Here is a 24,405-nt window from a genome sequence, read left to right on the forward strand (position 1 = left end):
GAAATTCATATTAAAGATGCAATCGAAATACTTTAGTCTCCCAAATGCACCGCTAACTCCTCACTACTATTCAGACCAAACGGATTTTTACTTTGCAGATCAATAATATAACGTGACTCAAGACGTCTGAGTCTTTGGATCCTATCACCTCCTCTAGGGTTGATAGGTACATGATCTAAACAAAAGTATGTTAACAAGTCTCGGTCCCTTTTGTGACATTGATTAAAATGTCGAGCGACAGGATAGGACTCATCAAAATTTGAAATAGCCCTCATATGCTCCAAGATCCGAATCTTGGCAGGGTGAATAGTACTGCCAATATAATATCTATATATATCTATATATCTATTCACTGAAAAAACCATAGGTTTCACACATATTATAGTTAGCTGGACATTTTACTGATAAAAAACCAATGAAATTCCCCCGTTATAGTTAGTGCAGGCAACTATAACTCACGCGACCGCAATCCTCTGCTGATGACATATGTGTCTTTATGAAAAAAAAATATTTGTAATATATGTATAGCTAAAATTTAATTGGAAGAAGACATGGGCAAATAAGTGTCTAAATACAGTATTAGCATCAGCAGAGGATTGCGGTCGCGTGAGTTATAGTTGCCTGCACTAACTATAACGGGGGAATTTCATTGGTTTTTTATCAGTAAAATGTCCAGCTAACTATAACATGTGTGAAACCTATGGTTTTTTCAGTGAATTTGCAAGGTTTTTTAAATGCTAATTCCTAACTATAACGTGTGTGAAACCTATGGTTTTTTCAGTGAATTTGTACGTTTTTTTTAATGCTAAGTTACTTTACGCCATTCGTGGCGTGCGCGCCCACTTAACGCAGTTTTTCAGTGAATTTGTACGGTTTTTTAAATGCTAAGTTACTTTACGCCATTCGTGGCGTGCGCGCCCACTTAACGCAGTTCGTTCTAACAGCCAATCAGAATCGCGCTCGCGCACGGCACCGTACGCGTACGGTAAGCTTACCGTAAGCGCACGGTAAGCGCACCGTAAGCTGCCACAGATATATATATTGATTTAAAGGCTATTTTCTCAGGATCTACTGAACAGATTTACACCAAACCTACAAAAGGCACTTCCTTGACCTGTAGACTACCTCTCTGCCAAATTTCAAGTAACTCTGTTCAGCCGTTTGGTCTGTAGCTGTGTCTAAAGGTCCTATGGAAAAATGCATGGGAAAAACGCGTTTTGGGACCCCCCTTTTTTCTCAGCCCCCGCTTGACGATTCCCCCCGAGACTTTCAGGGTAGGAGCGGAGGATAGCGCCCCACCTATTTTGAAAATTTCGCGAGGATTCGTCGACCGGCGCCAAAGTTATTCCAAATAGAATGTTGCGGATTTCCTATGGAAACGTGGTCCTAACTATAACTATCTACTGGCGACCGCCAGTAGATAATATATATATATATATATATATATATATATATATATATATATATATATATATATATATATATATATATATATATATAAACACACACAAAAACACACACACACACAAAATATATCAAGATTACATTAAAAAGATATCTGATGCATCAAAGTTGTAGCTTCATGTTATTCATCTTTCTTATGGAATGCAAATTAGTAGTGAAATGCCACTTTCATCAGGAATTTTTTTTTTTATTTAAAGTAAAAAGTGAACAATAAAACACAGGTACATAAATACCTACCAATTACATGTTACATGTATCATATAAGTTATTTAAAGTGCATAAATACATGAGAAATTAAGCAGTACACATTGTTCCAAAAAGGATATATGTATTTTTTGACATCTGTAGGATGGTTGCAATTTCCATATGCAACAGCCATGCTATTGAAACATCACAAGGCTCTAACACAAGGAAGAAGAGATGAAATGTAATAACTTAAAGCGCATTGTGGAAGAGACGCAGCAACATTCATGTGGGTGCTTTAGCCCTAAAAACACACAATTCGTTTCACTGCACCTTCACAACACAAGTTTGGGTGAGACTGGCTGAGGGTCCAACAATCGAGAAACGTTCTCATACAGGGACGCAGCTTGCAACCAGTCCAGGATCTTTAGGATGCAAAGTTAGCGCCTTCCAGCATGTGGTCTTTTCGGACAGGATGGGAAGCTCTTGCGTTGTTTGTCACCAGGCCTTGATTTGCTATTTCTACAAAGAGCAATCACTTCCAAAAACCCAGGCAAGACTGAAGTAATAGGAAGTCTACAGTTTTATAGGAAGCTTTCCTGATTCTGCCTTATCAGCCCAACATAAATACAGCTGGAAACTATGGGTGAAGAGATGCACTCCAGCATGTGATGGTCGCTCTCAGCCACCCAGCATGTCTTTCTACAATTAAGAACTGGAGGGACTGCATTCTGTGAAGCAGTCTTATAATGCTGCTAATGTCATGGTTGTACTGTGACTAAGCCGGTAGCTGCATTATATGGAGTTCCAGCAACTATCTGGAGTGTTGACTTGAGGGACCCGGAACCAGAGTCAACCCAATCAGCATTTGATGTTAGAGTGGTTAGTAAGGAGCAAGTAACTATCAAATGTTGGGTTTCACAGTCGAGAACCATTATTTTGTACCTGCTCTAGTGGACTTATCTGCAGTCAGGACAGTGGACCACCAAGCCCTTGTTGAGTGTTTGCACCCGGGGATCTCTGCATCCAACACAACCCTCATTGCTCTGAATCATTTACGGGTGAGATGAATCCCAGGCAAATGCAGGAATTGCAGCAAAATTCTGCAGGTTTTACCGCCACTTTGCACTTCAATCTCAGATACTGTCAGCTGACCACAGTAACAAAGTTCCTCAAGCAAGTTCACATGACATACTGTTGAATGCAGAGATCTGGAACTTTTATCCCAGTAAATTACATCATTCATTTGGACAACTGTCGCATGGATTATCTCAAAATAGATTCTCCTGTGGTCCCTCGTCTGCATCACAGCTCTGCGTACGTTCAGCTTGTGGCCACAGACTCTGGTTCGGTACTGCCAACATGGGAAATGACAAAGACCCTTTACACTGTAAAGTGATCAAAAAATGTCTTGCCTATAGTTATGAACTTGACTTTCCAAACATCAAATATAAACTCATGACTATTGTTATAGCCAATGGTGTCCTTTCTTTGAACACCTAGACACAAGTCAATTCGCTGTCTGCTGCATATAAAAATATAAAGTAGAGAAAATTCTACTACAGTTTAGCCTACTGGCAGGTTATTTGCATTAAAGCATACTTAACCCTTGCATCGCTCGGTGTAGCTATACGTAACACATGCTTGTTCTTGAGATGCATCTGCATAACACGTGACCGCTGCAAGAGGCTACTGTCTCCTTCCGCCATAACAGCAAGAGAGGACATTAGACCACTGAGATCAAGTTGTGTTACGATGTAACTTCTTATTACAGTAACCATATTCCTGCGATTAAGCAAGTAATCTACCTTCCTGAAAATGCTAGCTTCAGACACTCTCAGGTGTCCCTGATATTGTCGTAGAGTCAAGGGTGGCTGCTGACCTCTGTAAGGCTTTCTTGGTGAAGGTGGTGCACCTCTGCATGATCTCATGAGCTCCTGGCTTCTGTGGGATCTTAGGAACTTTAGATCTAGAGTCTGAGATAGAATAAGACAGCGATTCGTCTGAACCACTTGTCGAGAAGCTCTCTCCAAGCCCAGCATCCCTGCTAAGATGACTTCTTGGCATTGGTTTGCTGATCCCTTGTCCATGGCCCTCTACCGCACCACTGTTCATGTAGAGAAGCTCCGTGTTTGCTGGTGAAAGGTTGACGTTCCTTGGTGATGGGGTGGGCTTCCACTTCACACCACTTGCAGCCTGCTCTGGAAAGACATCCAGCTCTAGAGGTAGTGTGGACCGGACCTTGTTCGAAGATGTGGTGGGGAGGCTGCCGAGCGAACTAGATTGCTTTCGCTGCAGAGATCGCCCCATTCCGCCGGTCCCATCTTCGAAGTTGTTGTTCTGTGACGGCCCCTCCTCAAGGGATGCCCGACGAGGCGGAGTTGGGCAGGCAGCTTGTTGAATGTCTGGCGTGGATGCATACAAAGCATTCTTTGTAACAGCCTGGAACCTCTGATGCGGATTTCTGTATGGCCGCAGGAACATTGATGGGACGTACCCAACCTGTTCATTGTACCTAGAAAGAGAGGTAGAGCATCATTGCAAACAATCCATCTAAAGAAATCAGACAATGATGCATTGGTATTGTAGATGCAGGGTCTGGGTAAGGATGGACCAACTAATCTAAATGTTATACTTAATTTAAAAAGTATGCTTTTGGTAAATACTACAAAAAGGTAGTAGCTGTAAAGGATTTAAAAAATAAAAATTGTTTCAGCTCTACAAAAAAGAAGAAAATGAAATTTGATAACTATGGAGTAAACACAATTAATACCTCCAACCATGATTTGCTTCATGGCCTACAAGACATCCTGGCTGACATCTCAGAGCATTCATAAGGGGCTAGAGCCAGAAATATAAATTATGGTAGACCCACACACCCACACAATACTAAAGTGAGGAGCTTCCAGCAAGCAGTGAGTGCCCCCTCCAAAGCAGACAGGGCAAGTGCTGAGAAACTGATTAAGGAATACCCCTCAAAGCAGGGCCAATTTACACTTGGATTATACACTCATGCAAATTATGCGCACCTTTCTCACTCCTTTTAATTATATTGTATTATATATGTCTCAGGTGTGGCCCCTACCACCAGTCAGACACACCCAGCAGTCCTGAAAGTCAAGGTCTCTTTCTTGAACCTGTTGATCTAATAAAAATTTCCCTCAAATCACCTTGTTATAGAATAAAACATTGCCAACACTATCACACTATCAAAACATAGTTTAAAAAACATGACACACGACCAAAGAAATAAACACAAGTCATAGCCATATTGATCCAACTCAATCAGGACTGTGCTTCCAAAAATCATCTAGGCATGACAGTGACTATCAAATGTTAATGTCCACTGAGACCGACCCCATCCAGCTATCGCTTGCTCATTTCACCCATCTGGTGCGACGTGCCGGGGCGCAAGAAACCAAAACTTCCTACCATCTTGCGTACACTAAACATGCAGCTAAACGATGGACATCTTTAAGACCCCTATTTTAAGAAGACAGTAAGTGAAAGCAAGCGGGGGGAGGGGGCTGTCTGCAAACCTAGGACTGTCTTGTCAGCTACTGACTTTTTTGGTGTCTCTGGAACACCCCCTTTTGCTGAAACCCTGTATTACTGAGGGGGCCACAGTATTCTGTATGGATTAATTTTTTTAAAATGTTCTTTTAGTGTGCATTTTGGAAGGGGTGAGAAATAACAGTATTCAACCTAAGACTAAGGCTCTAGTCTAGTCCTGGTTCCCCAGCCTCAAGTTGTCGGGTAAGGTATTTACAAGTCAGGTCGTGCATCACACCAAAAGGACTCCCAGGACTGGAATTCATTGCAATGGCAGCCTGAAAACCATTCATGGATTGAAATCTCCCCATTTAAAATGGGAAACTTTGGAGATACTTACAGGTCCTGCTGTGTCCACACATTGGGCTCTGTTATAACAGCAATGAAAGCAAATTGTTAGAGACCAAACAGTAACTATCCACAAGATGTCACTGTGACATCTGGGGTCAAAACCCAGACTTTCATTTGCCAAAAAAGTGCATTCTGGGAACTGTAGTCTTCTTTCACTTCATTTGATCCATGCAATCTAGCACAGCTGAAAACAATGTTTTGTAATGGGAAATTCCTAAACTAGAGAAAATGTCATCCCATGAGATGGAGACATCTGGTAACCTTAAGCCCGTGTACGATAAGGAAAGTGAAGGGGACACCAACACGTAAAGCCAAAAACAAAAGAAGCTCACCAGACCAGCCACCAGCCATTGTCAGATTTTTCTAGAACTTCAACCACCACACCAATGTTCATGGACAATTCGTCGGAGTCCTTGGCCTCGTAAGACTTTATTGCGAAGTAAAGCTCTCCTAAACAGAATGAGAAAAGCATTATTTCAGGATGCAACTCCACCCATTCATGGGCATCTGGTACAACCGCTTTTAAACACAGTTGCAAATGATATCTTTAAAAAAAAAACTGACCTATGGTCATATCCGTCTAAACAATAAAGTAAGGGGCTTCCTGCAGGCAGTGAGTGCCAACTCCAAAACAGACAGGCCAGGAACTGGGAAACTGAATCAAGAAGACCCCTGAAAGCAGGACCCCCCTTATTTAGATTCTACACTCATGCATATTAGATTTATTGGAATTAAATTTACAGAAGGGCGTCTCTGGTGTGGCCCATACCATCAGTTAGACGCCCAAAGTAGTCCTGAGTGTCAAGATGGCCTCCCCCCATTCTGTCGATCACAAAGAGCCCCCTAAAGCACCTTGCTATGAAAGACAAGCAACAAGAACACAGAAAGACGACTATCAAAACATGGTTAAATATAGGAAGCATGACCAGATGGCCAACAACACTCAGTAGACCATGTTGTTGTGTTGGTGTCATAAAGTCAGTTGCATGCATTGATTATTCTTCTCTGGTGTTTGAGAGTGCCCAGGAGTACACAGTTCACAGTCAGGACTGAGGACATTAACGCAGGAGAGAGGGCCATATGATTGGTCGGTGTGAAAGTGGGTGATTACACAAGTTTGGAAAAAGAACTCTCAGACTTACCAGTGTCTGTGGACGGGCGTCTCGGAGAAGCTTCTCTGCTGGTTGAAAGTCTGGACAGATAGGGAGCAGGAAACCAGGCCAGGTGCTTCTCCTCGTTCTCCACCAACCACCAGCCTGCAGGAAAGAGCACAGAAGGCCCGGCATGAGCAACAGAGGGAAAGACCCCCAACCATGACGTGCTGTCTGGTTACAATCATGTAGAAGCCATATCTGGCTTGTATGTGATCATGCAAGGTAAGCAAGAAGATGTGAAGCACAGGAAGTCCTTTCTCACAGGAACTGAGCACATATATTATTTGTGAGGGACCCTTAAACACAGAACAGCTACGTCATGGGTCACGAGCACACACACATCATGAGCAACATCAATACCAGTCACCTCACAGGGTGGACAGGAACAAGCACATTATGGGGACAGCAGAGCCAGCTTCTGACAGATGCAGCCGACGCAGCATATGGGCAAGCGCCATCTTCACAGAGATCAGGTGAACCCTTCAACCCAAATAATTCAAAGTTTCTCATCCTTTCAAATGGGATGCAGCCGGCACCTTAAAACTTGTAAAGGAAGGTGTATCCAGGAGGGTGCAAGGGGATGGTCAGGTGAATAGGAACATCTCCTTTTCAGAAGCTCCTTCAAAGTCCGCTGCTTGAACAGATAAAGCTGCTCCCTGTTTCTTTGCGGAAGGCGGTCTGTGTATTGATTTAGCCTGTTTGGGAAAGGGCCTGGGAGTGATTAGGTTTAAAAAGAAGGCTGTATTCTAGTGGCATCAGACGGGTGAGGAGCTGGCTGAGAGACCTACCACTCTAGGATGCCCTGCACTGGTTGATCCTTCGATCACAATTAAAACAGGGGTCTGATGTAGAAAGATGCTTGTCAGTAGGTGTGATTTTTCCTCTGCCTGCTGGGCAGAAGCAGTGCAAGCTTCCATTGCACACAAGTCAATCATGAAAAACAACAGCGCAAGCTTCCGTCACAGGACAGGTAGACTGCAAGTGTAGTGAAGTTTCCAACACAAACCAGGACAGCCTAGGAAGTAGCATTTAAAACACCCCATGCACACGTCAGTAGGGGCAGAGATCTGGCATTCAGTGGCACAGGAGCAAGCTTCTGGCAACCAAAGTAACAACAGTGTGCAGCTAATCCTCACAGGACAGAGGTCATGTAAGCGGCCTCAAAATGCTTTCCAGTAAGCCCTCCGTGGTGTGCAGTTGGGCAAATGGGAGGGCAGTCAAATGGAAACGGGTGGACATGGCCGGTGACGTGATTCATGAGCTAAAACAGTGTGCCATTTTAGGATGGTCCCTGCACTCTGAAGGGGGCTTCACTTGCTGCTTCTAGAAGCAGTATGCTGCCATCCTTTTACTAATGCCCAGGCTAGTGCCTGGAATTCCTGTATCATAATTTGTTACCTGTTAAAGGACTGTGTGGGTACTTGTGTCAGGAGTACAGAGGTCTCAAATAGCCACAGAGGTACATCTTAATGTACCTTTGTCGATGGCTGGAAGCGTGTCAGACATTATCAGTTGGACAACAACACCAAACATTAATAGGTTTTCTGGGCACCTCTATGGGTGCCTGGTTGTGTGTAGGACATTAACCCCATATGAGTACACTTAACATTAACAAGTGTTTGGACACCTTTATGGGAGCCTTGGTCACCAGTGTGCATACACCTGACATTAATAACTGTTTAGGTTCCTCTATGGGTACCTGGGTGTATGTGTGACAGTAATGGGTGTTTGGGTACTTCTAGGGGTGTATGTGGGACATTAAAACATGTATGCCTGAATACTTTAGAAAACTGAAACCAAATCAAATATCTATTATGGGTAACTCAAATGTAACATGTTTCTTCTACGGTTCTTGCTAGTAAGTGAAAACATTTGTGAGTAGGTGAGTACCTGTGGTGTCTTTCAGTAACACGTCCACGAGCTCTCCACGACGGACCTTGAAGGGGCGGTTCTTGGTATCTGCGGCCTCATATGTCTCCAAGCAACAGTACTGCTCAGCTCTTATTGGTTGAATGACTGCGTCACTGGCATGTTGCCTCGACATCTCCCTGCTCCCGTCTCGTGCTTCCGAGGGCATGATGACGATGCTAGAGAATAGACATGGACGCCATTTAGTACAAAGCATAATGCAACAGCAAGAGTTTGGTGTCCTAAGCTTAGTGTGTGGTGGGATGTGGTGAGTGAAATGTTCACAGTGTGCTGTTGTGTTGGGAGACGAGGGCTTGGCAGTCGGACCAGCTGCTGTAAGTAATACAGGGAAGGTGTTTTATCAATGTGGTGATTAACTGGGATGGTAACTTACAAAAAACATGCTCCTGAAATCACATTTTCATGGATTTATATTCACAAGACCACCAACTTTGATGCATTCAAGGAGACCAAAGCAAATAAGAAAACCCCTGCCAACCCAAAACAAACATTCAATTGAACCCCAATACATCTATTGTCAGGGCCAAGTGAGATCTCCTCCCCACTCAACCACACCCTCAACCCCTCTTTCCCGTGAAGCAACCCATGGAACTATAGTGAGAATTTAGGGCACTTATTACCTAGAGTCACATGGCAATGCAGTGTGGGTACCAAACCCCTGCTGTTCTCAACTATGACTGGAGCATTCTTTTCTAACTTGATGGCATATTGAAAACTAGCGATGAGATCTAAGCCACACTGAGGACTGAATATAAAGTGCATTAAAATCTCAGATGCGAGATACCACAGATATCAGACCTAAGGATTGGGACAAAATCACAGTAAGTGACCGGGTAAAGTATCACTCTGGGGCCTGATCTAAGATCTCACACTTGAAGCTTGTCCAAAGCTAGCTAGATAGATCCTGCAGGATGGCTCAAGGCTGGACCTGCTGATCTAGCCTGTCCGCTTTGCAACATCACCAGGTTTAACCAAAGCAGTATCTAAAGCACTGTATCTGCCCCGGGCTTTCATATTCTCTGTTACGAGCTGTGCCGGACTCCCCGCTGAACGCAGGATCCATACCACTCGGGCCAAGGTTTACTTCCCTGTGTGGTTCCTGGATCATAGTTGAGTGATACCCCCACCTGGCCTTTATTTATTTGCAGAGTTTTATATAGTGCTGGCTAGACCCGAAGGTATCAGAGCGCTTTACATGAGGATCAGAAAGTTACATCCGTTGCAGGAATCAAGTATAGGCATAGGAGAAAATCATGAGATAACACAATAAAATAGGTTGCTAGCGCGCAGAATAGCCAAGATGCACTTCTTATAGGAAATGGAAGGTAGGGGGGAAAGAAAAACAGGGGAGGTGAAAGCAGATAGAGTCAAGCAGACCGGCAGGGGGAAAGTATTTAAGGGGGAACAAAGCAGACAATGAGTTAAGGTGAAAGGCATGCAAAACCGTGAAGAAACTGTGAAAAACAATGTCTGATGTCCGGCTGGGTAGGTGACAGCCGAGGGGGTGAACCAGAGCCTGACTCCTCTATAGCTCCATGGGACAGCTCCACCGGGCATCGGTCAAGGGTACTCTGGCTCCACGGTAAGTACAAACACTTAATTGGTTTAACAGGTAGGTGGTAGTTACAGGATGATAGATGGGGAGGTAGAGTAGGGAAGGAAGCATGACAGGGAGAAAGAGGAAAAACGATGTCCAATGTCCGGCTGGGTAGGTGAAGGCTGAGGGGGTGAACCAGAGCCAGACTCCTCCATAGCCAACTAAACAGCTCTATCGGGCATCGGCCATGATTGCTCAAACTCCACAGTATGTACAACATTTATGGTTTCAGCCAGGGAAGACTGCAAAGCGCTGCCCGCCTCAACCTCCATCTCTCCGGCACTCGTCTCTACTCAGCTGGTCGAAGCTCATTCGGCTCGAGTAGTATACAGACTCCGGTCCATGAATAACAGGGCGTAGTTCTATCTTGAAGTCCTTCATGGACGCCAACTGGTCTTCTTCAGTCAGCGCCATGCTGGATTTGGCATTCCACTGCTCTGATGATTGCTTGTTCTCCATGGGTACTCAGAAGTGTGATACCTTGGCTGCATGTAGCAATATTAGGTAGCATAGAGGCAATATCCACCATCTGCGAGGGATACACGGAACCCTCAGCTCGATAGACGCATCCAAAGCCAGGTTTCTGCACTTTAAAAAATGTTCTCTCTGTATGATCTCAATAGGGCGTCTCAAATTACCAGTCAAGGTGTGGCTCTTCGTGTTAAATGTCACCGATGGTGGCCATCTTGAGGTCAGGCATATCCCATTGCTCAGGTTTGCCCATGCGAGAAGTCAAATTGTCTCCTCTCACATGAGGTTTCATCAGGGGCCCGAGTCTTCCCACCGCCTTACGAGACACCTTCCTAGTATCATCGTGTCGCGATTCCCCAGGGGGACACTCCAGCCGCCATCTTATGGTCAGGCGTCATGGGGCGAACACTTCGCTACACTCGGCGTGCCCCCCTTCTCTTTGTAGCTCCCCTCTAACCTCAGGAATTACTAGGGGACAGGACCCCTGTTGGCGTGCAGCGTCCGCACTCACCCCCTCTGCCACAAACCGACTCCCCTTTAAAGGCGACTGCTGTCTTCGTGATGATGCTCGTATTATGGCATTGATGTCAAATTATCCAACTGTAAGAGCAAGCATTTATATCATTCCTCCGGCTGTCTACCCTCGCTCCCTGTCCTGACACCGATAGCACTCAGCCTTTTCATCTCTGCCGAAATTCAAGGTCGGCGGCCGCGGTAGAACGGCACCATTTTGTGAACCGCTGCAGCGCCTGCAACTCCTGCTGCGCATCACTAATGCAGTACTTGCCAGGGCTGTCTTACGGATTCACCTCCGTCACTCAGTGAAATGTCTTTCTCTTGTTGGGGGCCCCGGTCCCGCGGAGCTATCACTGCTATTTCCTCTTTTGCATCACGATAGCGGGCCAGGTACTGTTTCACGGGAGCTCGGGTGTTTATTTCCAATTGGCCTTGGTTCATGAACACTTGTTTTACACTATGGTTGGCATTAGCTCGCATTCTCTGTTACATCCATACTTCTGGGAGTATTGAAGTGTCCTTGCCGTCCTCCCTACTGGACAGATTTAAATACCTGCCCCTCCCCTGTGCTCCATTGTCCCCTTGTGTACATGGCTTCCAGATTTGGACACTAGTCTGGGTGACGCCCCATTGTTGGCTTGTGAAGTGGTACACACTGCAGTGATCTAAGGATCAAACACTGAAACCCAACACTGCCCAGGATCTTGGGTATACTAGGATGTTGGTGGATCTATTAAATAACACATCACAAATGTGTTTCCCCTGCAGTGGCCTCCAATGCTCTCTCTCTGTTGCTTCCTACACCTGGGTCTATCGGCTCCATAAATATTTATTATTTAAATATGGTACAGGAGCGAGCTCCGCATTGAGACCCAGAATACAGAAAGACAGATAACAGCAGCAAAAGCAACCTCATCCAGGAAGCTAGATTTGCCGCATCTTTGACACCTGTCTACGTTACCCTAACTCTCTCTTCCTTTCCAATCCATACGAGATATCACAAAATCCCAAAGACTTTTGTATGGTACCAAAACCTGAAAAGACAACTACACGATACCATTAACAAAAGTGTTATCCAACTCAACAAAAGTACATCTTTAAATATTCTCTAAAGGACAGGAGTTGATCTATGTTTCTCATGAGACTTGGCAGGGAATTCCTTAGAGAACAAGCAATATTGTTGTATTTAGCGTCATCTACACAGAGGCATGACTTCGCTACACTCCTACAGATGTTGTCATATGTGTTTTGGTTCACTGCTGGTTGGCTCCTCTACGCTGTCCCTCCCAGTCCAAATGCTTCCCAAATTCCCTGCCCCAGCTCAAGGGCGGAAGTCATGGTTTTCAAGCGTGGGGTAGGTGGTGCCTCTGGGTCTGCCTCTACGGGGATAGTCCACCTGCTGAAGGATGAGGCTCTAGCACACATTATTCCTCAATCTTACACTCGTCCCTCAGAGTGAAAACGGCCAAAGGTATGCCCAAAACACACAAGATGATGGATGGAATGTTGCACATTGGCGAAACATTCACCCCCAGTCACAGATCTGGGTTTAATCCATCGTTATTTTGCTCACCACGCCACCCCAGTTTAGACTTGGCCATTTGCAAATCAGTCTTGACCCTGTGCCTCCTGGGAACAGTCCAGCCTGAACTGCCAAGCCACGTCTTCCCTGGACCGGAATCAAGAATCCTAGGACCGGTTTCGGGGTTTCACCCCTCTTCAGCCAGGATAGCTTGACTCCAGTGGCGTAGTGAGCACGGGGCCCACATCTGGGCATACCCTTCCCACATAGGGCCAACAGCAAAACACACAAGATGATGGACGGAATGTTGCACATTGGCGAAACATTCACCCCCAGTTACAGATCTGGGTTTAATCCATCGTTATTTTGCTCACCACGCCACCCCAGTTCAGACATGTCCATATGCAAATCAGTCTTGACCCTGTGCCTCATGGGAACAGTCCAGCCCGAACTGCCAACCTACGTCTTCCCTAGACCGGAATCAAGAATCCTAGGACCGATCCTGGCTGAAGAGGGGTGAAACCCCAAAACCGGTCCTAGGATGCTTGTTTCCAGTCCAGGGAGGACCTGGCCTGGCAGTTCGGGCTGGTCTGTTCCCATTGGGCGCAGGGTCAAGCCTGATTTGCATATGGCTGGGTCCAAACTGGAATGGCATGGAGAGCAAAAAAACGATGGATTTAGGCCCAGATCTCTGTACTGGGGTGAATGTATGACATTGTTCTGAATTCTGTCCATCAATAGTTCTTTTTGCAAAGGTATGCCGAGACATGAGACGGATTTGCATATAGCTGTGTCTAATCTGAGGTGGCACAGTGGGCAAAAGAACGATGGGTTGGAATACTACCCTGAGAGACTGTCAGTGATTAGATTTATAGCAAGCATCCTCCCATCTCGGCTTGTGGAAGATGCTTTATTGTTCTGTTACCCCCAGTCTCGCATGCAGGACGTTGCTCCAGTTCCTTGCTCACGGGTAGGCGCCAGTCGTGCATGCAAGGCTGGATTTTGATCTCACGCTGATACATTCAGCACACAACAAACATGCAGTGTAACTTTTTGATTGAAAGTAAAGTAATTGTGGCACCAGACCTGTTTTCGGTGAAGGCAGGATCAAAATCCCTGGTCTGCGGTGTGAAGAAAGCAGTGACCACCTCGCCCTGCGAGATCTTAGGGTCTGTTTTCAGCAGCTCCTGGACGTAACTCTCCAGCAGCTTGAGGCGCGCCAAGAACCTTCTGGACTCCTTCCTGAATGTGAAGGCAGGAGCATCTGAGAGGTGAATGGGGAAATATACAAAAGGTCAGTGACTACTTAAATTTAAAGTGCACCCCAGCTCTGTTTAAGGAGTTCGTACTGTTTTTGTGTGTTTGAGGTTTGACGTAAGATGTAAGCAGCAGCATCAATGGCAAACAATCTATAGGTGTTTTCCTTGAAAAGGCTGGCAAGCTGAACAGCTGATCCAAGTCGTTGCCAGGGAATGGGATCCACCCTGTCCAAAAAGGATCACTAGCCAGTGGTTAATTTGTAAAAAAAACATAAGTGCCAGTGCTCTCGTCACGAGGCAGGTTCCACCAGCCCATTTCTCCTGTTAGCGTTGCCTAACACAGAATCAACTACTAACAATGAAACACTACAAGTGGGGAGAGGATATAACAGGATGTGGCGTAATGGCCAGAGCTGCTGACGTTGGAGCTGGGGAACCAGGTTTGAGTCTTGGTGTCGGCTCAACATCCTGTGATTCTGGGCAAATCCCTTAATCTCCCTGTGCCTCCCAAAAATAGATGTGTCCTTAACTGGTGCTCAAGCGCCGGTGTTGATGATTAAGTGCTGGTGCTGAGCACTGGAAACCACCGGCTCAAATTAATCACTGCACTAGCCCTCACACGAGGTGCTCTCACTTAGTTCCACTAATTTCGACATTTAAACTTGGGCCTCGCACATGTATTCGTGTTACCTTTGAACTTAGGAATGCTGCGCTCAGACTTCCTCATATGTCCGGCTTCAATGGGAAACTTCTTCTTCAGACTCACCTGGAACATAAAAGAGAGCATGTCTGAGTACGCGGGTCCCTTTCCTGTTATTCCCGCCAAAAACAAAGCGCTACTTCCGGGTTGGCGTTTGTGTACTCACGTGGAATTTCTTGAACTCCTCATAGGTCCTGTAGATGAGGATGTTGTTGCGATCAGACCAGAGCACCAGGAACATGTAGGTCTGCAGAGGAAGAAAGGAAAGAGCTATTAGGGGCACAGGACACGTGGGTTTGTAAATAAGAGCCTTACTGGCCAGATATGAGACCCCCGTCGAATGTCCCACCTGCTGTGTTAAGAGACCTTTGGTATTGATAGCGCTCTAAATACGGAGAACAGGACAATTTCCAATTTTTTGCACTAACTCATTCCGTGGTACTGAGCAAAAGGCCTAGAGTTATTTTGTACAAAATAAAGATGTGAATTTTTTTTTTAAAAAGAGGTAAAATGACAACTTAGTGACTATGTGCACCGTCGTTGGTCATTCTAATGATCAAATAATAAAAGTACATACAATACTGTTTACTTTTAGCATAAGTAAATATTCATCATCCAAGCAAGTTCAAATATGCACATCACTCACTCACATCACCACTATTTTCTGAATCCTGGACTCAAGGATTCTGCCCACACACATCCACAGAGGTTGTCTTTTGGTTCCAGGATCCATGCACCGGTAGACACCTACTGCCAGCGGCCTCCCCTCTTTGTGTGTCTGGTCCCCTAAGAGCACATGAGTACCACCATCAGCCACTTTGGGGTGTCCCCAAGCTGGACCTTCACACCACCTGCCCTCGATGGGAACATTGCTCCATCATTCCTGCACCCACTCATCTCCCACAAGTCCCTGGCTACTACTGGGCCCCACTGACCCCATGATCAGAACAGTTCACCCATGACCAGTGATTCACAGGATGAGCCTGTGAAGCTTGGAGCTCCAGGGTGATCTGCTGTGGCTTCTAGATCCTTCCCGGCACCTTTAGTTCCCATCACAATGTTGCAGTTTAAGGCCAGCTGGAGCTGTAATCGGTCTCTTCTAGGGGTGCAAGTGAGATTTTTCTGCAAGATTTTGCAAAAATAATAGGTAAAGGGACCCATGATATGAAGTGTGAAAATGGAATGCGAGGGAATGAATACCTTCTGTTCGAGAGTCACACAAGGTACCAGCAGGAAGCTGTTTTCAGCACAAAACGCCTGGCAGGAACAGTAAAGCTGCTCTAACCAGTCTCTTCCGGGTAAAGACACATGCACAATGCCATGCTCTCAAAGTGTCATGAAACTCAGTAGTGCGAGCCTGGCCTTTCACGGGTACACGGGATTGAATCGACCACGGCTCTAATGGCCTTTCGAATGCAGTAAACTGACCTGTGAATGACTATAATCCAGTCCTGAGGCCTTTTAAATGAATAAGACTTGTGACTGACTCTATCCCAGCCCGAAGGCCTTTCATAGCCACTGGCCTGGTATGTCAGTGCTTCCATCTCCGTACCCACTGCCTCTCAGTTTGAAACGTGACTAATTCCGCCCTTCCGTAATGGCTGTCGGATTCACCAACCTGATCGGTAAGTGACTGTACCGGTTCTACAGGCCTTTCGAGGCATTAGTCAGGCGAGTGACTGGCTCCTCCCCAGCTCTAGCAGCCTTCCAGAGACACTAACTTGACATGTGAGTGGCTCACAGACCTTTCAGCGGTACCATTTTGACACGTCACTGATACCACAGCAGCCCAACCGTCCTTTCATGGGTCAGAGTTCAACATGCGACTGACTCACTCCACCCACTGCCAAACCTATTCCACAATATTCTTTCTGTTTATTCACAGTTTTCTGAAGTGATACAGCGCCCCCTTACGGCCACTTAGGGGTACCGCAAACGAGAATTAGTCAATCCTAAAACAGTCAATCAGTTCGGGGAGGCAAATAAATGATTTCTAGCTGGGCTATGGCGAGGGACATTTTTTTCAACTATCCCAGTTCTATGCCCCGCAGCTCTTGTGAATCATACACACACCTTCGGATTTCATTCTTGCCGCCACCGAGACTAAGACTATTGGGGGGGGGGGGGGGGGGGTTCAAGTGCTGGCTTCACATGCTCTCCTGTTCTGAGGTTTGAAAGAGGGAGGATGTTGGCCTGAAGTTGATGCCTTTGACTGCTACATCTACTGGGGAACAAAAGAGATCGGCCTTAAAGAATACCCCAAAGTTTGTTTTTTTATATTCCAGGGAGGCTGCAGGGAGTTCTGCGAGACCTGTAGGTCACTCAAGAGCAGGAGCTGGGAGCTGCCACCCCCATGGATCGGATTTCATTGTTGGTTCGATCCACACAGGGGGTGTTTTCTTTCATCCATGGGTCTATGTGTTGGAAGTAGTGATATTTGGTTTGCTCCATGAGCCATTCCTCCTCCTCGTGAGGATTTGGGTGCCATCAGCGTGCATTTGGCATTGGACCAGGTGGGTGCACAGCACTTGCATACAGTCCCCTGAGCGCAAAAATCGATACATATTAAAAGTTAATCAAACATTAAATGGCACTGTATTCATTGTTGCCTCACTGGAAGTCTTAACGCTAACGTGATCTGACCCGCAGCGTTGTTTCTCTTTAGTAATTGCATCTGTCACTTTGCTGGTGATGTCACAAACAATGGAACCTGGTGTGCAAGTGATGGTTTGGTTTGAGGTTGTGCGAGTCACGGATTGTGGCACTAACTAACGAGGTTGAGTGTTATCAATTTCTTTCATAACCACGACTACCGTATTTCTTCAACTAGACCCATCTCCTATACTACGCCACATCTACTCCACTAGGCCATAACCCAACCACTAGACCACATCACTACTGCACATCACCCTCAACCACATCTCCTTTGGACCCTTCTCCTTTAAAGCCCACACTGTATGCTGCAGTCAGGCGTGCATCAAATGTATCAAATATGACCCCATCACGGCAGTGCTCTCCTTCTTAAAATGGCTCCCATTAGAGGCAAGATGAGTGTATCAAAGTGCCTTTTAACATACAGGAGGTTACAACTAAATACCCCAAATATCTTTTGCAGAAACCCACCACCTTCAAGGGTTCTTACACAGTTAGGAGATAAATAAACTAGTCCTCACAGAGCAAGCGATTTAAGAAAATATGCCCCGCTAGCCACTCAGGGCACGCAGCTAGGATAGATCTCCTTGCCAAAGCCCCTTAGAATGCAGTACTTACTTATGCGCTCCTTGAAACCTCACCTACCCGAGAAGCGCTTTAACACTTGACATCCCCATCTCCAAAACCAGAAATTCCCTTCTCTTAAAAAAGCAAAGGCTTTTTCAAATTACGCAAACTCCTTTGCAGCATTTGCTCCCCTTCGGTTGTTTTTGAAACAAAGTCTTTGAATTTGTGATACAAAAACGCTGAACGCTCCTTCTGCACCCGACATATTAATTCTAAGTGAGTCTGTGATTGCGTGCATCTCATGTGTACATAGTATTATAAAGTGTATTAATATGAGGCGCTCTGGTGCCTCCCAACACCTTGTTCGTATTTACTTAATACATCCACCCTGCACCCGAACAGAACCCAATCTCAGGTGGCTCGTCTATGAAGACTGCCAACCGATGCATGAAATCACATCTCCCCCTCCCACTAAAGATCGCACCCGATTCCTACTAATGTAATCTACCACATAGAAGCAGGAGTAAAGGCGTGTAATGGTTTCTGTAGAGCACATGGCTAATCTGAAAAACCAAAATCTACTACCAAAAGCCGAAAAAACACAAAAACACCCCACAAACCTGGGGACTTTGAGCAGTGTGCTTCCCAGCGTAGAAACACAACAGTGCCTCATCTCATGGTAGTAAGTACTATATAATGCAATTACAAAACAATACATAACCCACACTAAAACTAATTCACTAACGCTCAGCAGTCAGACAGTTGATTGTAGTTCATACAGGCCGCTTAATAATTCCCTTTTTAAGTCTCGCCTACGCGCGCTTGCGCTGCATAGGAGGACCTTTAGCAGTCGTTCAGCTCTTTTTCGAAGCACATACTCGTGCTTGTAGCGGCATACAGCTTGCGGGAGTGCGCAGCGGCGCGCCACAAGCCCAAGTATGTGTTTTGAAAAAGAGCAGACTGCGTATGCACGCACAAACGCACACACCACTCCCGGGCCAGCAAACACATGCGCGCGCCTCTCTCCTCGCCCACTCACTTGCTCCGCCTGCAAAACTCGGGATAAATAAGTCTTTGCCTAATGCTGAGGTTTGGAGAGGTTAGGTAAGCCAATGCTTGTTAAGTAAAGTCTACTCTAGACCCACATAGTCAAACAAGTAACAAAGGCGTAGTATACATCTTCCTGCCAAATCCCCCTACCCGTCCTCCCCTGGCTACGGCACAAACAGTTTAGACATCTGCGTTTATAGCACACAGAATCTGCCTTTTCTTTGTTCTTCAGGACATCTCTGTTCAGCTGCTCACACATCCTTGGCGCATCCATTAAATACTCAACCCGCAGATTATCAGGGCCGCCCCAGTGTGGCCGCGCGCTGCCCTATCGGGCACTTATATTCCATTATCCCCTAATGGAATATGGCAGCCCTAATTGCAGTTGATGCAGTGATTTTTTTAATTGGCTTTTTTCCTGCTAAATAAGAGTTATACTGGTGATAACTTAGAAATAACAGCTTGCCGCAGCTTCACTCACACAGTTTCAAAAAGATTTAAGGCTTCGATTTATTTTGGTTACATGAAAAAAAAATCTTCATAAAAACAGCATTCTGCTCTAGGACAGACAAGCGCCTCGTAGTTAAGCGCAAGCCGCGATAAAGGGCAAAATGAGCATGAGAGGAATATTAAAATCATTTATTTGAAACCTCTTCATACAGTGGCGGGCTTGCAGAAAAGTACATTTACATAAAAATTACTACGAATCATTTGGGAGCGCACCAGTATTGAAATGCAGCTGCATCTGTTTTATGTTCATCTACAACCAAATTTACAAAGGTAATTACTTTTTCTGCTGTGAAGTTCTGCCATTCTTCGCCGTCCTATTTGATCATTTTGCAAACAAAGCTTTCTCTAAAAGCCACAATTTTAAAATGTTATGTGGTTTTATTTTTGTCTGGCCTGTGCCCAATCATTTTTGTTTGGTTTGCGGGAACTGTCAAACTCCTACAGGAGAGTTCATGGGCCTCGTGAGCATGTAACTTAGATGTGAATTACATGAATTAAACTGTATCTAAAAATTATTTCTGATAAAATTTGAGGGGTGGGGGGCTAGCTAACTCAGTCTCCTAAATCTGTCTTCGCATCAGTCCATATAATACAAACATTTTTGGCTGGGACGCATCTTTGGGAAAAAAGATGTACAGGTAGAACTCAAACCATAAAAAAATGTTGAGGTTCCCAGAACCTCTAGTCTCCTTAAAATGTGGGTTATTCAAATGAATTCATGTATGGTCCACAAAAGACTTGTTTTCTAAATTAGGTCCTGGCAATGGCTTCCTGTTTTTTACGACCCTCATATTATTACCAATTGTTTTGTTTTTGCATATGGGTTTTGTTTATCTTTTGCCCTCTTGTTTGCACTTTTTCATGTCATTTTTGCACACAATGAAAACAAGCATTGGGAAGCCAATAGGTCTCGCCTGTGGGACCTTATAAGTATTTACTTATGCAGCACAATATCATTGGTACAACAGCATCAACTGTTGCATGGCTAAACACTTATCCCAAAGGCGAGACCTATTGGCTATGCCAATGCTTGTTCTGCTTGTCGCTCTTACACTCACATAAGGCAGAACTGCTAAGGGTCATGTCCATCACAAAGTGGTGTACTATTCCACAGCAATAAATCACCCACCACCAACTGAACAGGCATAGAATAATTAAAGAGACCTGCCATGTACTGGCCATAAGAGGATTCTCATATAGTCCAGAACTGCAGGTCCCGACTAGCAACATACTACATCTACGTCCTGGCATCTCACAATGACAATAAGATTTGGGGTGATATTAACAAAGTCAAACCCAGGAGATCACTCCATTACTACTCCCTTTAGCCTATGACTGCTCAGGACCACAAACGTAAACAAAATATCTCAGAATGGACAAATCAGTGCGGTAACCGGAGAAGTGGACTTTTACCAGCAAGTTAGCGGTAGAAGAGCAAAGCTCTCTCTGCAGGAGGTACCAGGTGAACTTTCCTGAAGGGGGATTGGGCCCATCCCGTGTGTTGCTCTGTATACCAAACAGAGGGATTTAAAAAGGACCCTTTCTCTGATACCATGAAGAGACCTACAGAGTCGATAGCTCACAGAAGCCACTAACTGCGTGATTGCCTCTCACACTTCTTCATCCATCACATTGGTAAGCACAGTGTCCTATAACCAGGACCACTGGAATTATTTGCTTGTGTGGCTGCAATTTTTGCATAATTATAGATTTGGCGCATTTCAATCCAATAGCTGTTGCATAAACTACAGATTTAACAAAAATACAATTGTTTCTAACTCAGACGGTTCAAAAGTTACACAACATGTGATAACTCTTGTTGCCGCACAGTGGGAGGCCCTTTGCAAAGCTGGACTGTACATCTTTAAGTTGCGTATTGCTATAGTTGGATGTTAAAGTGGTAATAATGAGGTGCACCCACTGCCCAGAGAGTGTTACCAAGTTTAAAATGATGAAATAAAGAAGTAATACTAGTACAAAATGTGCCACGTTCTGCCGCAAAATTTGCAATTACCTGCCACATAATTTACTCAAATCTGCCACATAATTTGGCCCACTCCTGCCACATAATTCCAGTGGCTCTGCCTATAACACAACAACCACATCTAGGTGATCCTCACACATGACAAGGAAACACCTCCCACATAGGATCAAAAACAAAGACAACATACTTCCGACCAAGCACTGTACACGGTGCAGCTGGCTACCCCATGTAGGCAAGCGCTTCAGCACCCCTCATACGGGTAGTAAGTGATACATGAATGCTGTAATACATCACAAACATATCAAATAAACCCCTCCCTAGATTGGGAGATACACTGGAGACGAGTGAGTGACCCGTAGGCACCTACCTAATGATCACCACTACCAATCTGTTTATGAGAGTTAATGTTGCTCTCTGATACTCACATTGCCTTATTTAAACTAGTCTATTTAACATACCACACTATAGAAGAGCCTGACCCAAAGATGGTGGTACATTGAGCACACATACTGACCTACCACCTCTCATAACAATTGCATGAGGAGCAGCTCCGAGAATATACAAACCCAAAGGAAGAAGTAGAGGACAAACGGAGAGAAGCTTCTAGAGGAGCAGCAAACAGCTGCTCTGTGTGATGAGCTGCAAAAAGTCTCCCCCGAACGACAGGAATGGCCCCCTCCCACTCGCATTGAGAACAAGATTGTACTGGTAATATTCTGCATTGTGCATCCTATCATGGCTGGCCTTTGATATCCTCGGCACGGAGCCACCATTTTGGGGTTTCTTTTCCTCTCCCTCGGTCCGTTTGACCTCATCCTGCCGACCCAAAGACATTGCTCCTCAGCTGGACTGCCTTATCTCGTTCTCCCCCCCCCCCCAGGCCCCCGTCTCTCCTATCACCTATCTCATCTCCCCCTCCCTCCCTCTCTCTACCCCCTTGGATGTCTTGTTTCTCCGTTCACCCCATAGATACTGTCTCTCCTATCACCTATCTTATCTCCCCCTCCCTCCCTCTCTCTACCCCCTTGGATGTCTTGTTTCTCCGTTCACTCTATAGATAAATATTATATAAACGTTTTTAGCCTAATCGTTGTGATAATGGAATCCTGAGTGAATTTTCTATCTGCTGAGACTCAACTCTAACCACCAATATATGTAGTAGTTCGTTGTACTTACTATCACTATTTTGCGATTTTGAGCTTACCCGTTTGCATCTCTCCCCTGAGTGACTCCACAACTTATACATTTCCTTTTCTTCTATCTGTATCTCTCCTTGTTGAACTCTACAACTCACCGACTCCCTCCCTTTGCCTCCCGGACCCTTGCCTTTCGAGGACCCTGTCTTTTTCTGTCTTATGTTCCCCCTCTGTTGTCCTGCCAGTTCTGGCCCTCCTCCTAACCCCCTGTCCCTTGTGCCCTTTGTCTAAGCACTCCGTATCCCCTTGCTGGGGATGGATCCAATATTCATACCCAGGAGTCTCAGTGGCCCCTCTGAGAGAGTCCACAGCACCAAGGGAGCCACTCACAGTTGAGGTTATGGTATGGCCCCCCTTGCCAAAGCTCTCCCTCTCCCCTTGTTGTGGATGGATCCAGTAGGTGGGCCTGGGAGTCTCCGAGACCCCTCTGAGAGAGTCCACTGCGTAAAGGGAGCCTCTCGCTACGGAGATGTTGGATTGATACCATTTCCCCTGGGATCACCGCTTACCGGACCTTGGACGCAGCTTTTACCCGTCTACCGGTTTGTGCCCCCTCCACCCTCCCCCTCCTCTTTCGTGCTTTGTCTCTCATCCTCCCCTACCTCTTTCCCTCTTTCATTCTTTGTCCACTTCCCCTGCTCCTAGCCCCTCTCCCCTGAATCTCTCCCCTTGCCTGCTTTTTTCCTTATGTATATGTCTTTATTTTTTTCTCGACATAACATGTATCTACGCCGCCTAGCCCCCCGTCCCTTGTGCCCTTTGTCTAAGCACTCCTTCTCCCCTTGTTGGGGAAAGATCCAATATTCATACCATGGAGTCTCAGTGGCCCCTCTGAGAGAGTCCACAGCGCCAAGGGAGCCACTCACAGTTGAGGTTATGGTATGGCCCCCCTTGCCAAAGCACTCCCTCTCCCCTTGTTGTGGATGGATCCAGTAGGTAGGCCTGGGAGTCTCCGAGACCCCTCTGAGAGAGTCCACTGCGTCAAGGGAGCCTCATGCAAGGGAGATGTGGGAATGATTCCACCTGCCCTGGGATCACTACCAGACTTTGGACGCAGCTTTTACTCGTCTACCGGTTTGTGCCCCCTCCACCCTCCCCCTCCTCTTTCATACTCTGTTTCTCTCCCTCCCCCACCTCTTTCCTTCCTTCATTCTTTGTCTACTTCCCCTGCTCCTGCCTCCCTCCCCTGAATCTCACCCCATGCCTGCTCTTTCCCTTACGTGTATGTTATTATTGTTTTTCTCAACCTAACATGTAACTATGTAACTACGCTCTGAAACTGTGTTATCTTGTGATGAAGTAACCTGCAACTATGGTCCGATACTCATGTAAAGCGCTCTGATACCTTCGGGTCTAGTCAGCGCTATATAAAACCTTTAAAATAAATAAAAAAAATAAAATACCTTCTTCCTGTGATGCTGCACCACACCCACACCCTTCGCCTCCAAGGGGTACCGCTGGGTGCTGCCTCGCCTCATGCTGCACTCTTCGGGGAGCTGTCCTTGTGCTCGGCTTCAGCCCTTACAAGCAGTGTCTGCCAGTGCCTTCACGCTCTCACCCGGCCTCCTTATGAAGGGGCGAGGGGAGGGGGCCGGGGGCTGCCCGCTGGAGGGGGAGCGGCATCTTGATAAGGTCCGTTTGTCTTTCTCCGCTTGTTTCATTTCTTTACACCGGCTCCTTCCTGGACTCTGTAGACTCAGAGCGTGCAAAAAAATCCCCGGTGCACGCGACTCACAGCCTGAGGAGCT

At 45.9% G+C, this 24,405-nt stretch overlaps 1 protein-coding gene across 1 annotated transcript; it reads right to left on the minus strand.

Annotated features, from left to right (window-relative positions):
• Positions 1-1,635: 1,635 nt before the first annotated feature.
• On the minus strand, positions 1,636-24,405 carry LOC146796701 (NADPH oxidase organizer 1-like). Its single transcript, XM_085629382.1, has 8 exons — positions 24,061-24,405; positions 14,865-14,945; positions 14,689-14,764; positions 13,826-14,003; positions 8,595-8,791; positions 6,693-6,806; positions 5,883-6,000; positions 1,636-4,162 (listed from the first exon to the last, which is right to left on the minus strand). The coding sequence occupies exons 1-8, from the start codon at positions 24,133-24,135 to the stop codon at positions 3,475-3,477; spliced, it is 1,527 nt and encodes a 508-aa protein (XP_085485508.1). The 5' UTR covers positions 24,136-24,405; the 3' UTR covers positions 1,636-3,474.

The sequence above is a fragment of the Triturus cristatus genome, chromosome 10 (assembly GCF_964204655.1).
Source record: "Triturus cristatus chromosome 10, aTriCri1.1, whole genome shotgun sequence".
NCBI lineage: Eukaryota > Metazoa > Chordata > Amphibia > Caudata > Salamandridae > Triturus > Triturus cristatus.

What these genes read in the sequence shown, in the direction of transcription:
- LOC146796701 (XM_085629382.1), bottom strand. Translation starts at nt 24,135, where the DNA reads ATGAGGCGAGGCAGCACCCAGCGGTACCCCTTGGAGGCGAAGGGTGTG. An exon ending in AGGAGTTCAAGAAATTCCAC is followed by an intron (nt 14,765 to 14,864) that starts GTGAGTACACAA and finishes TTTATGTTCCAG; the next exon opens with GTGAGTCTGAAGAAGAAGTT. An exon ending in ACGCCCGTCCACAGACACTG is followed by an intron (nt 6,001 to 6,692) that starts GTAAGTCTGAGA and finishes CATTCTGTTTAG; the next exon opens with GAGAGCTTTACTTCGCAATA.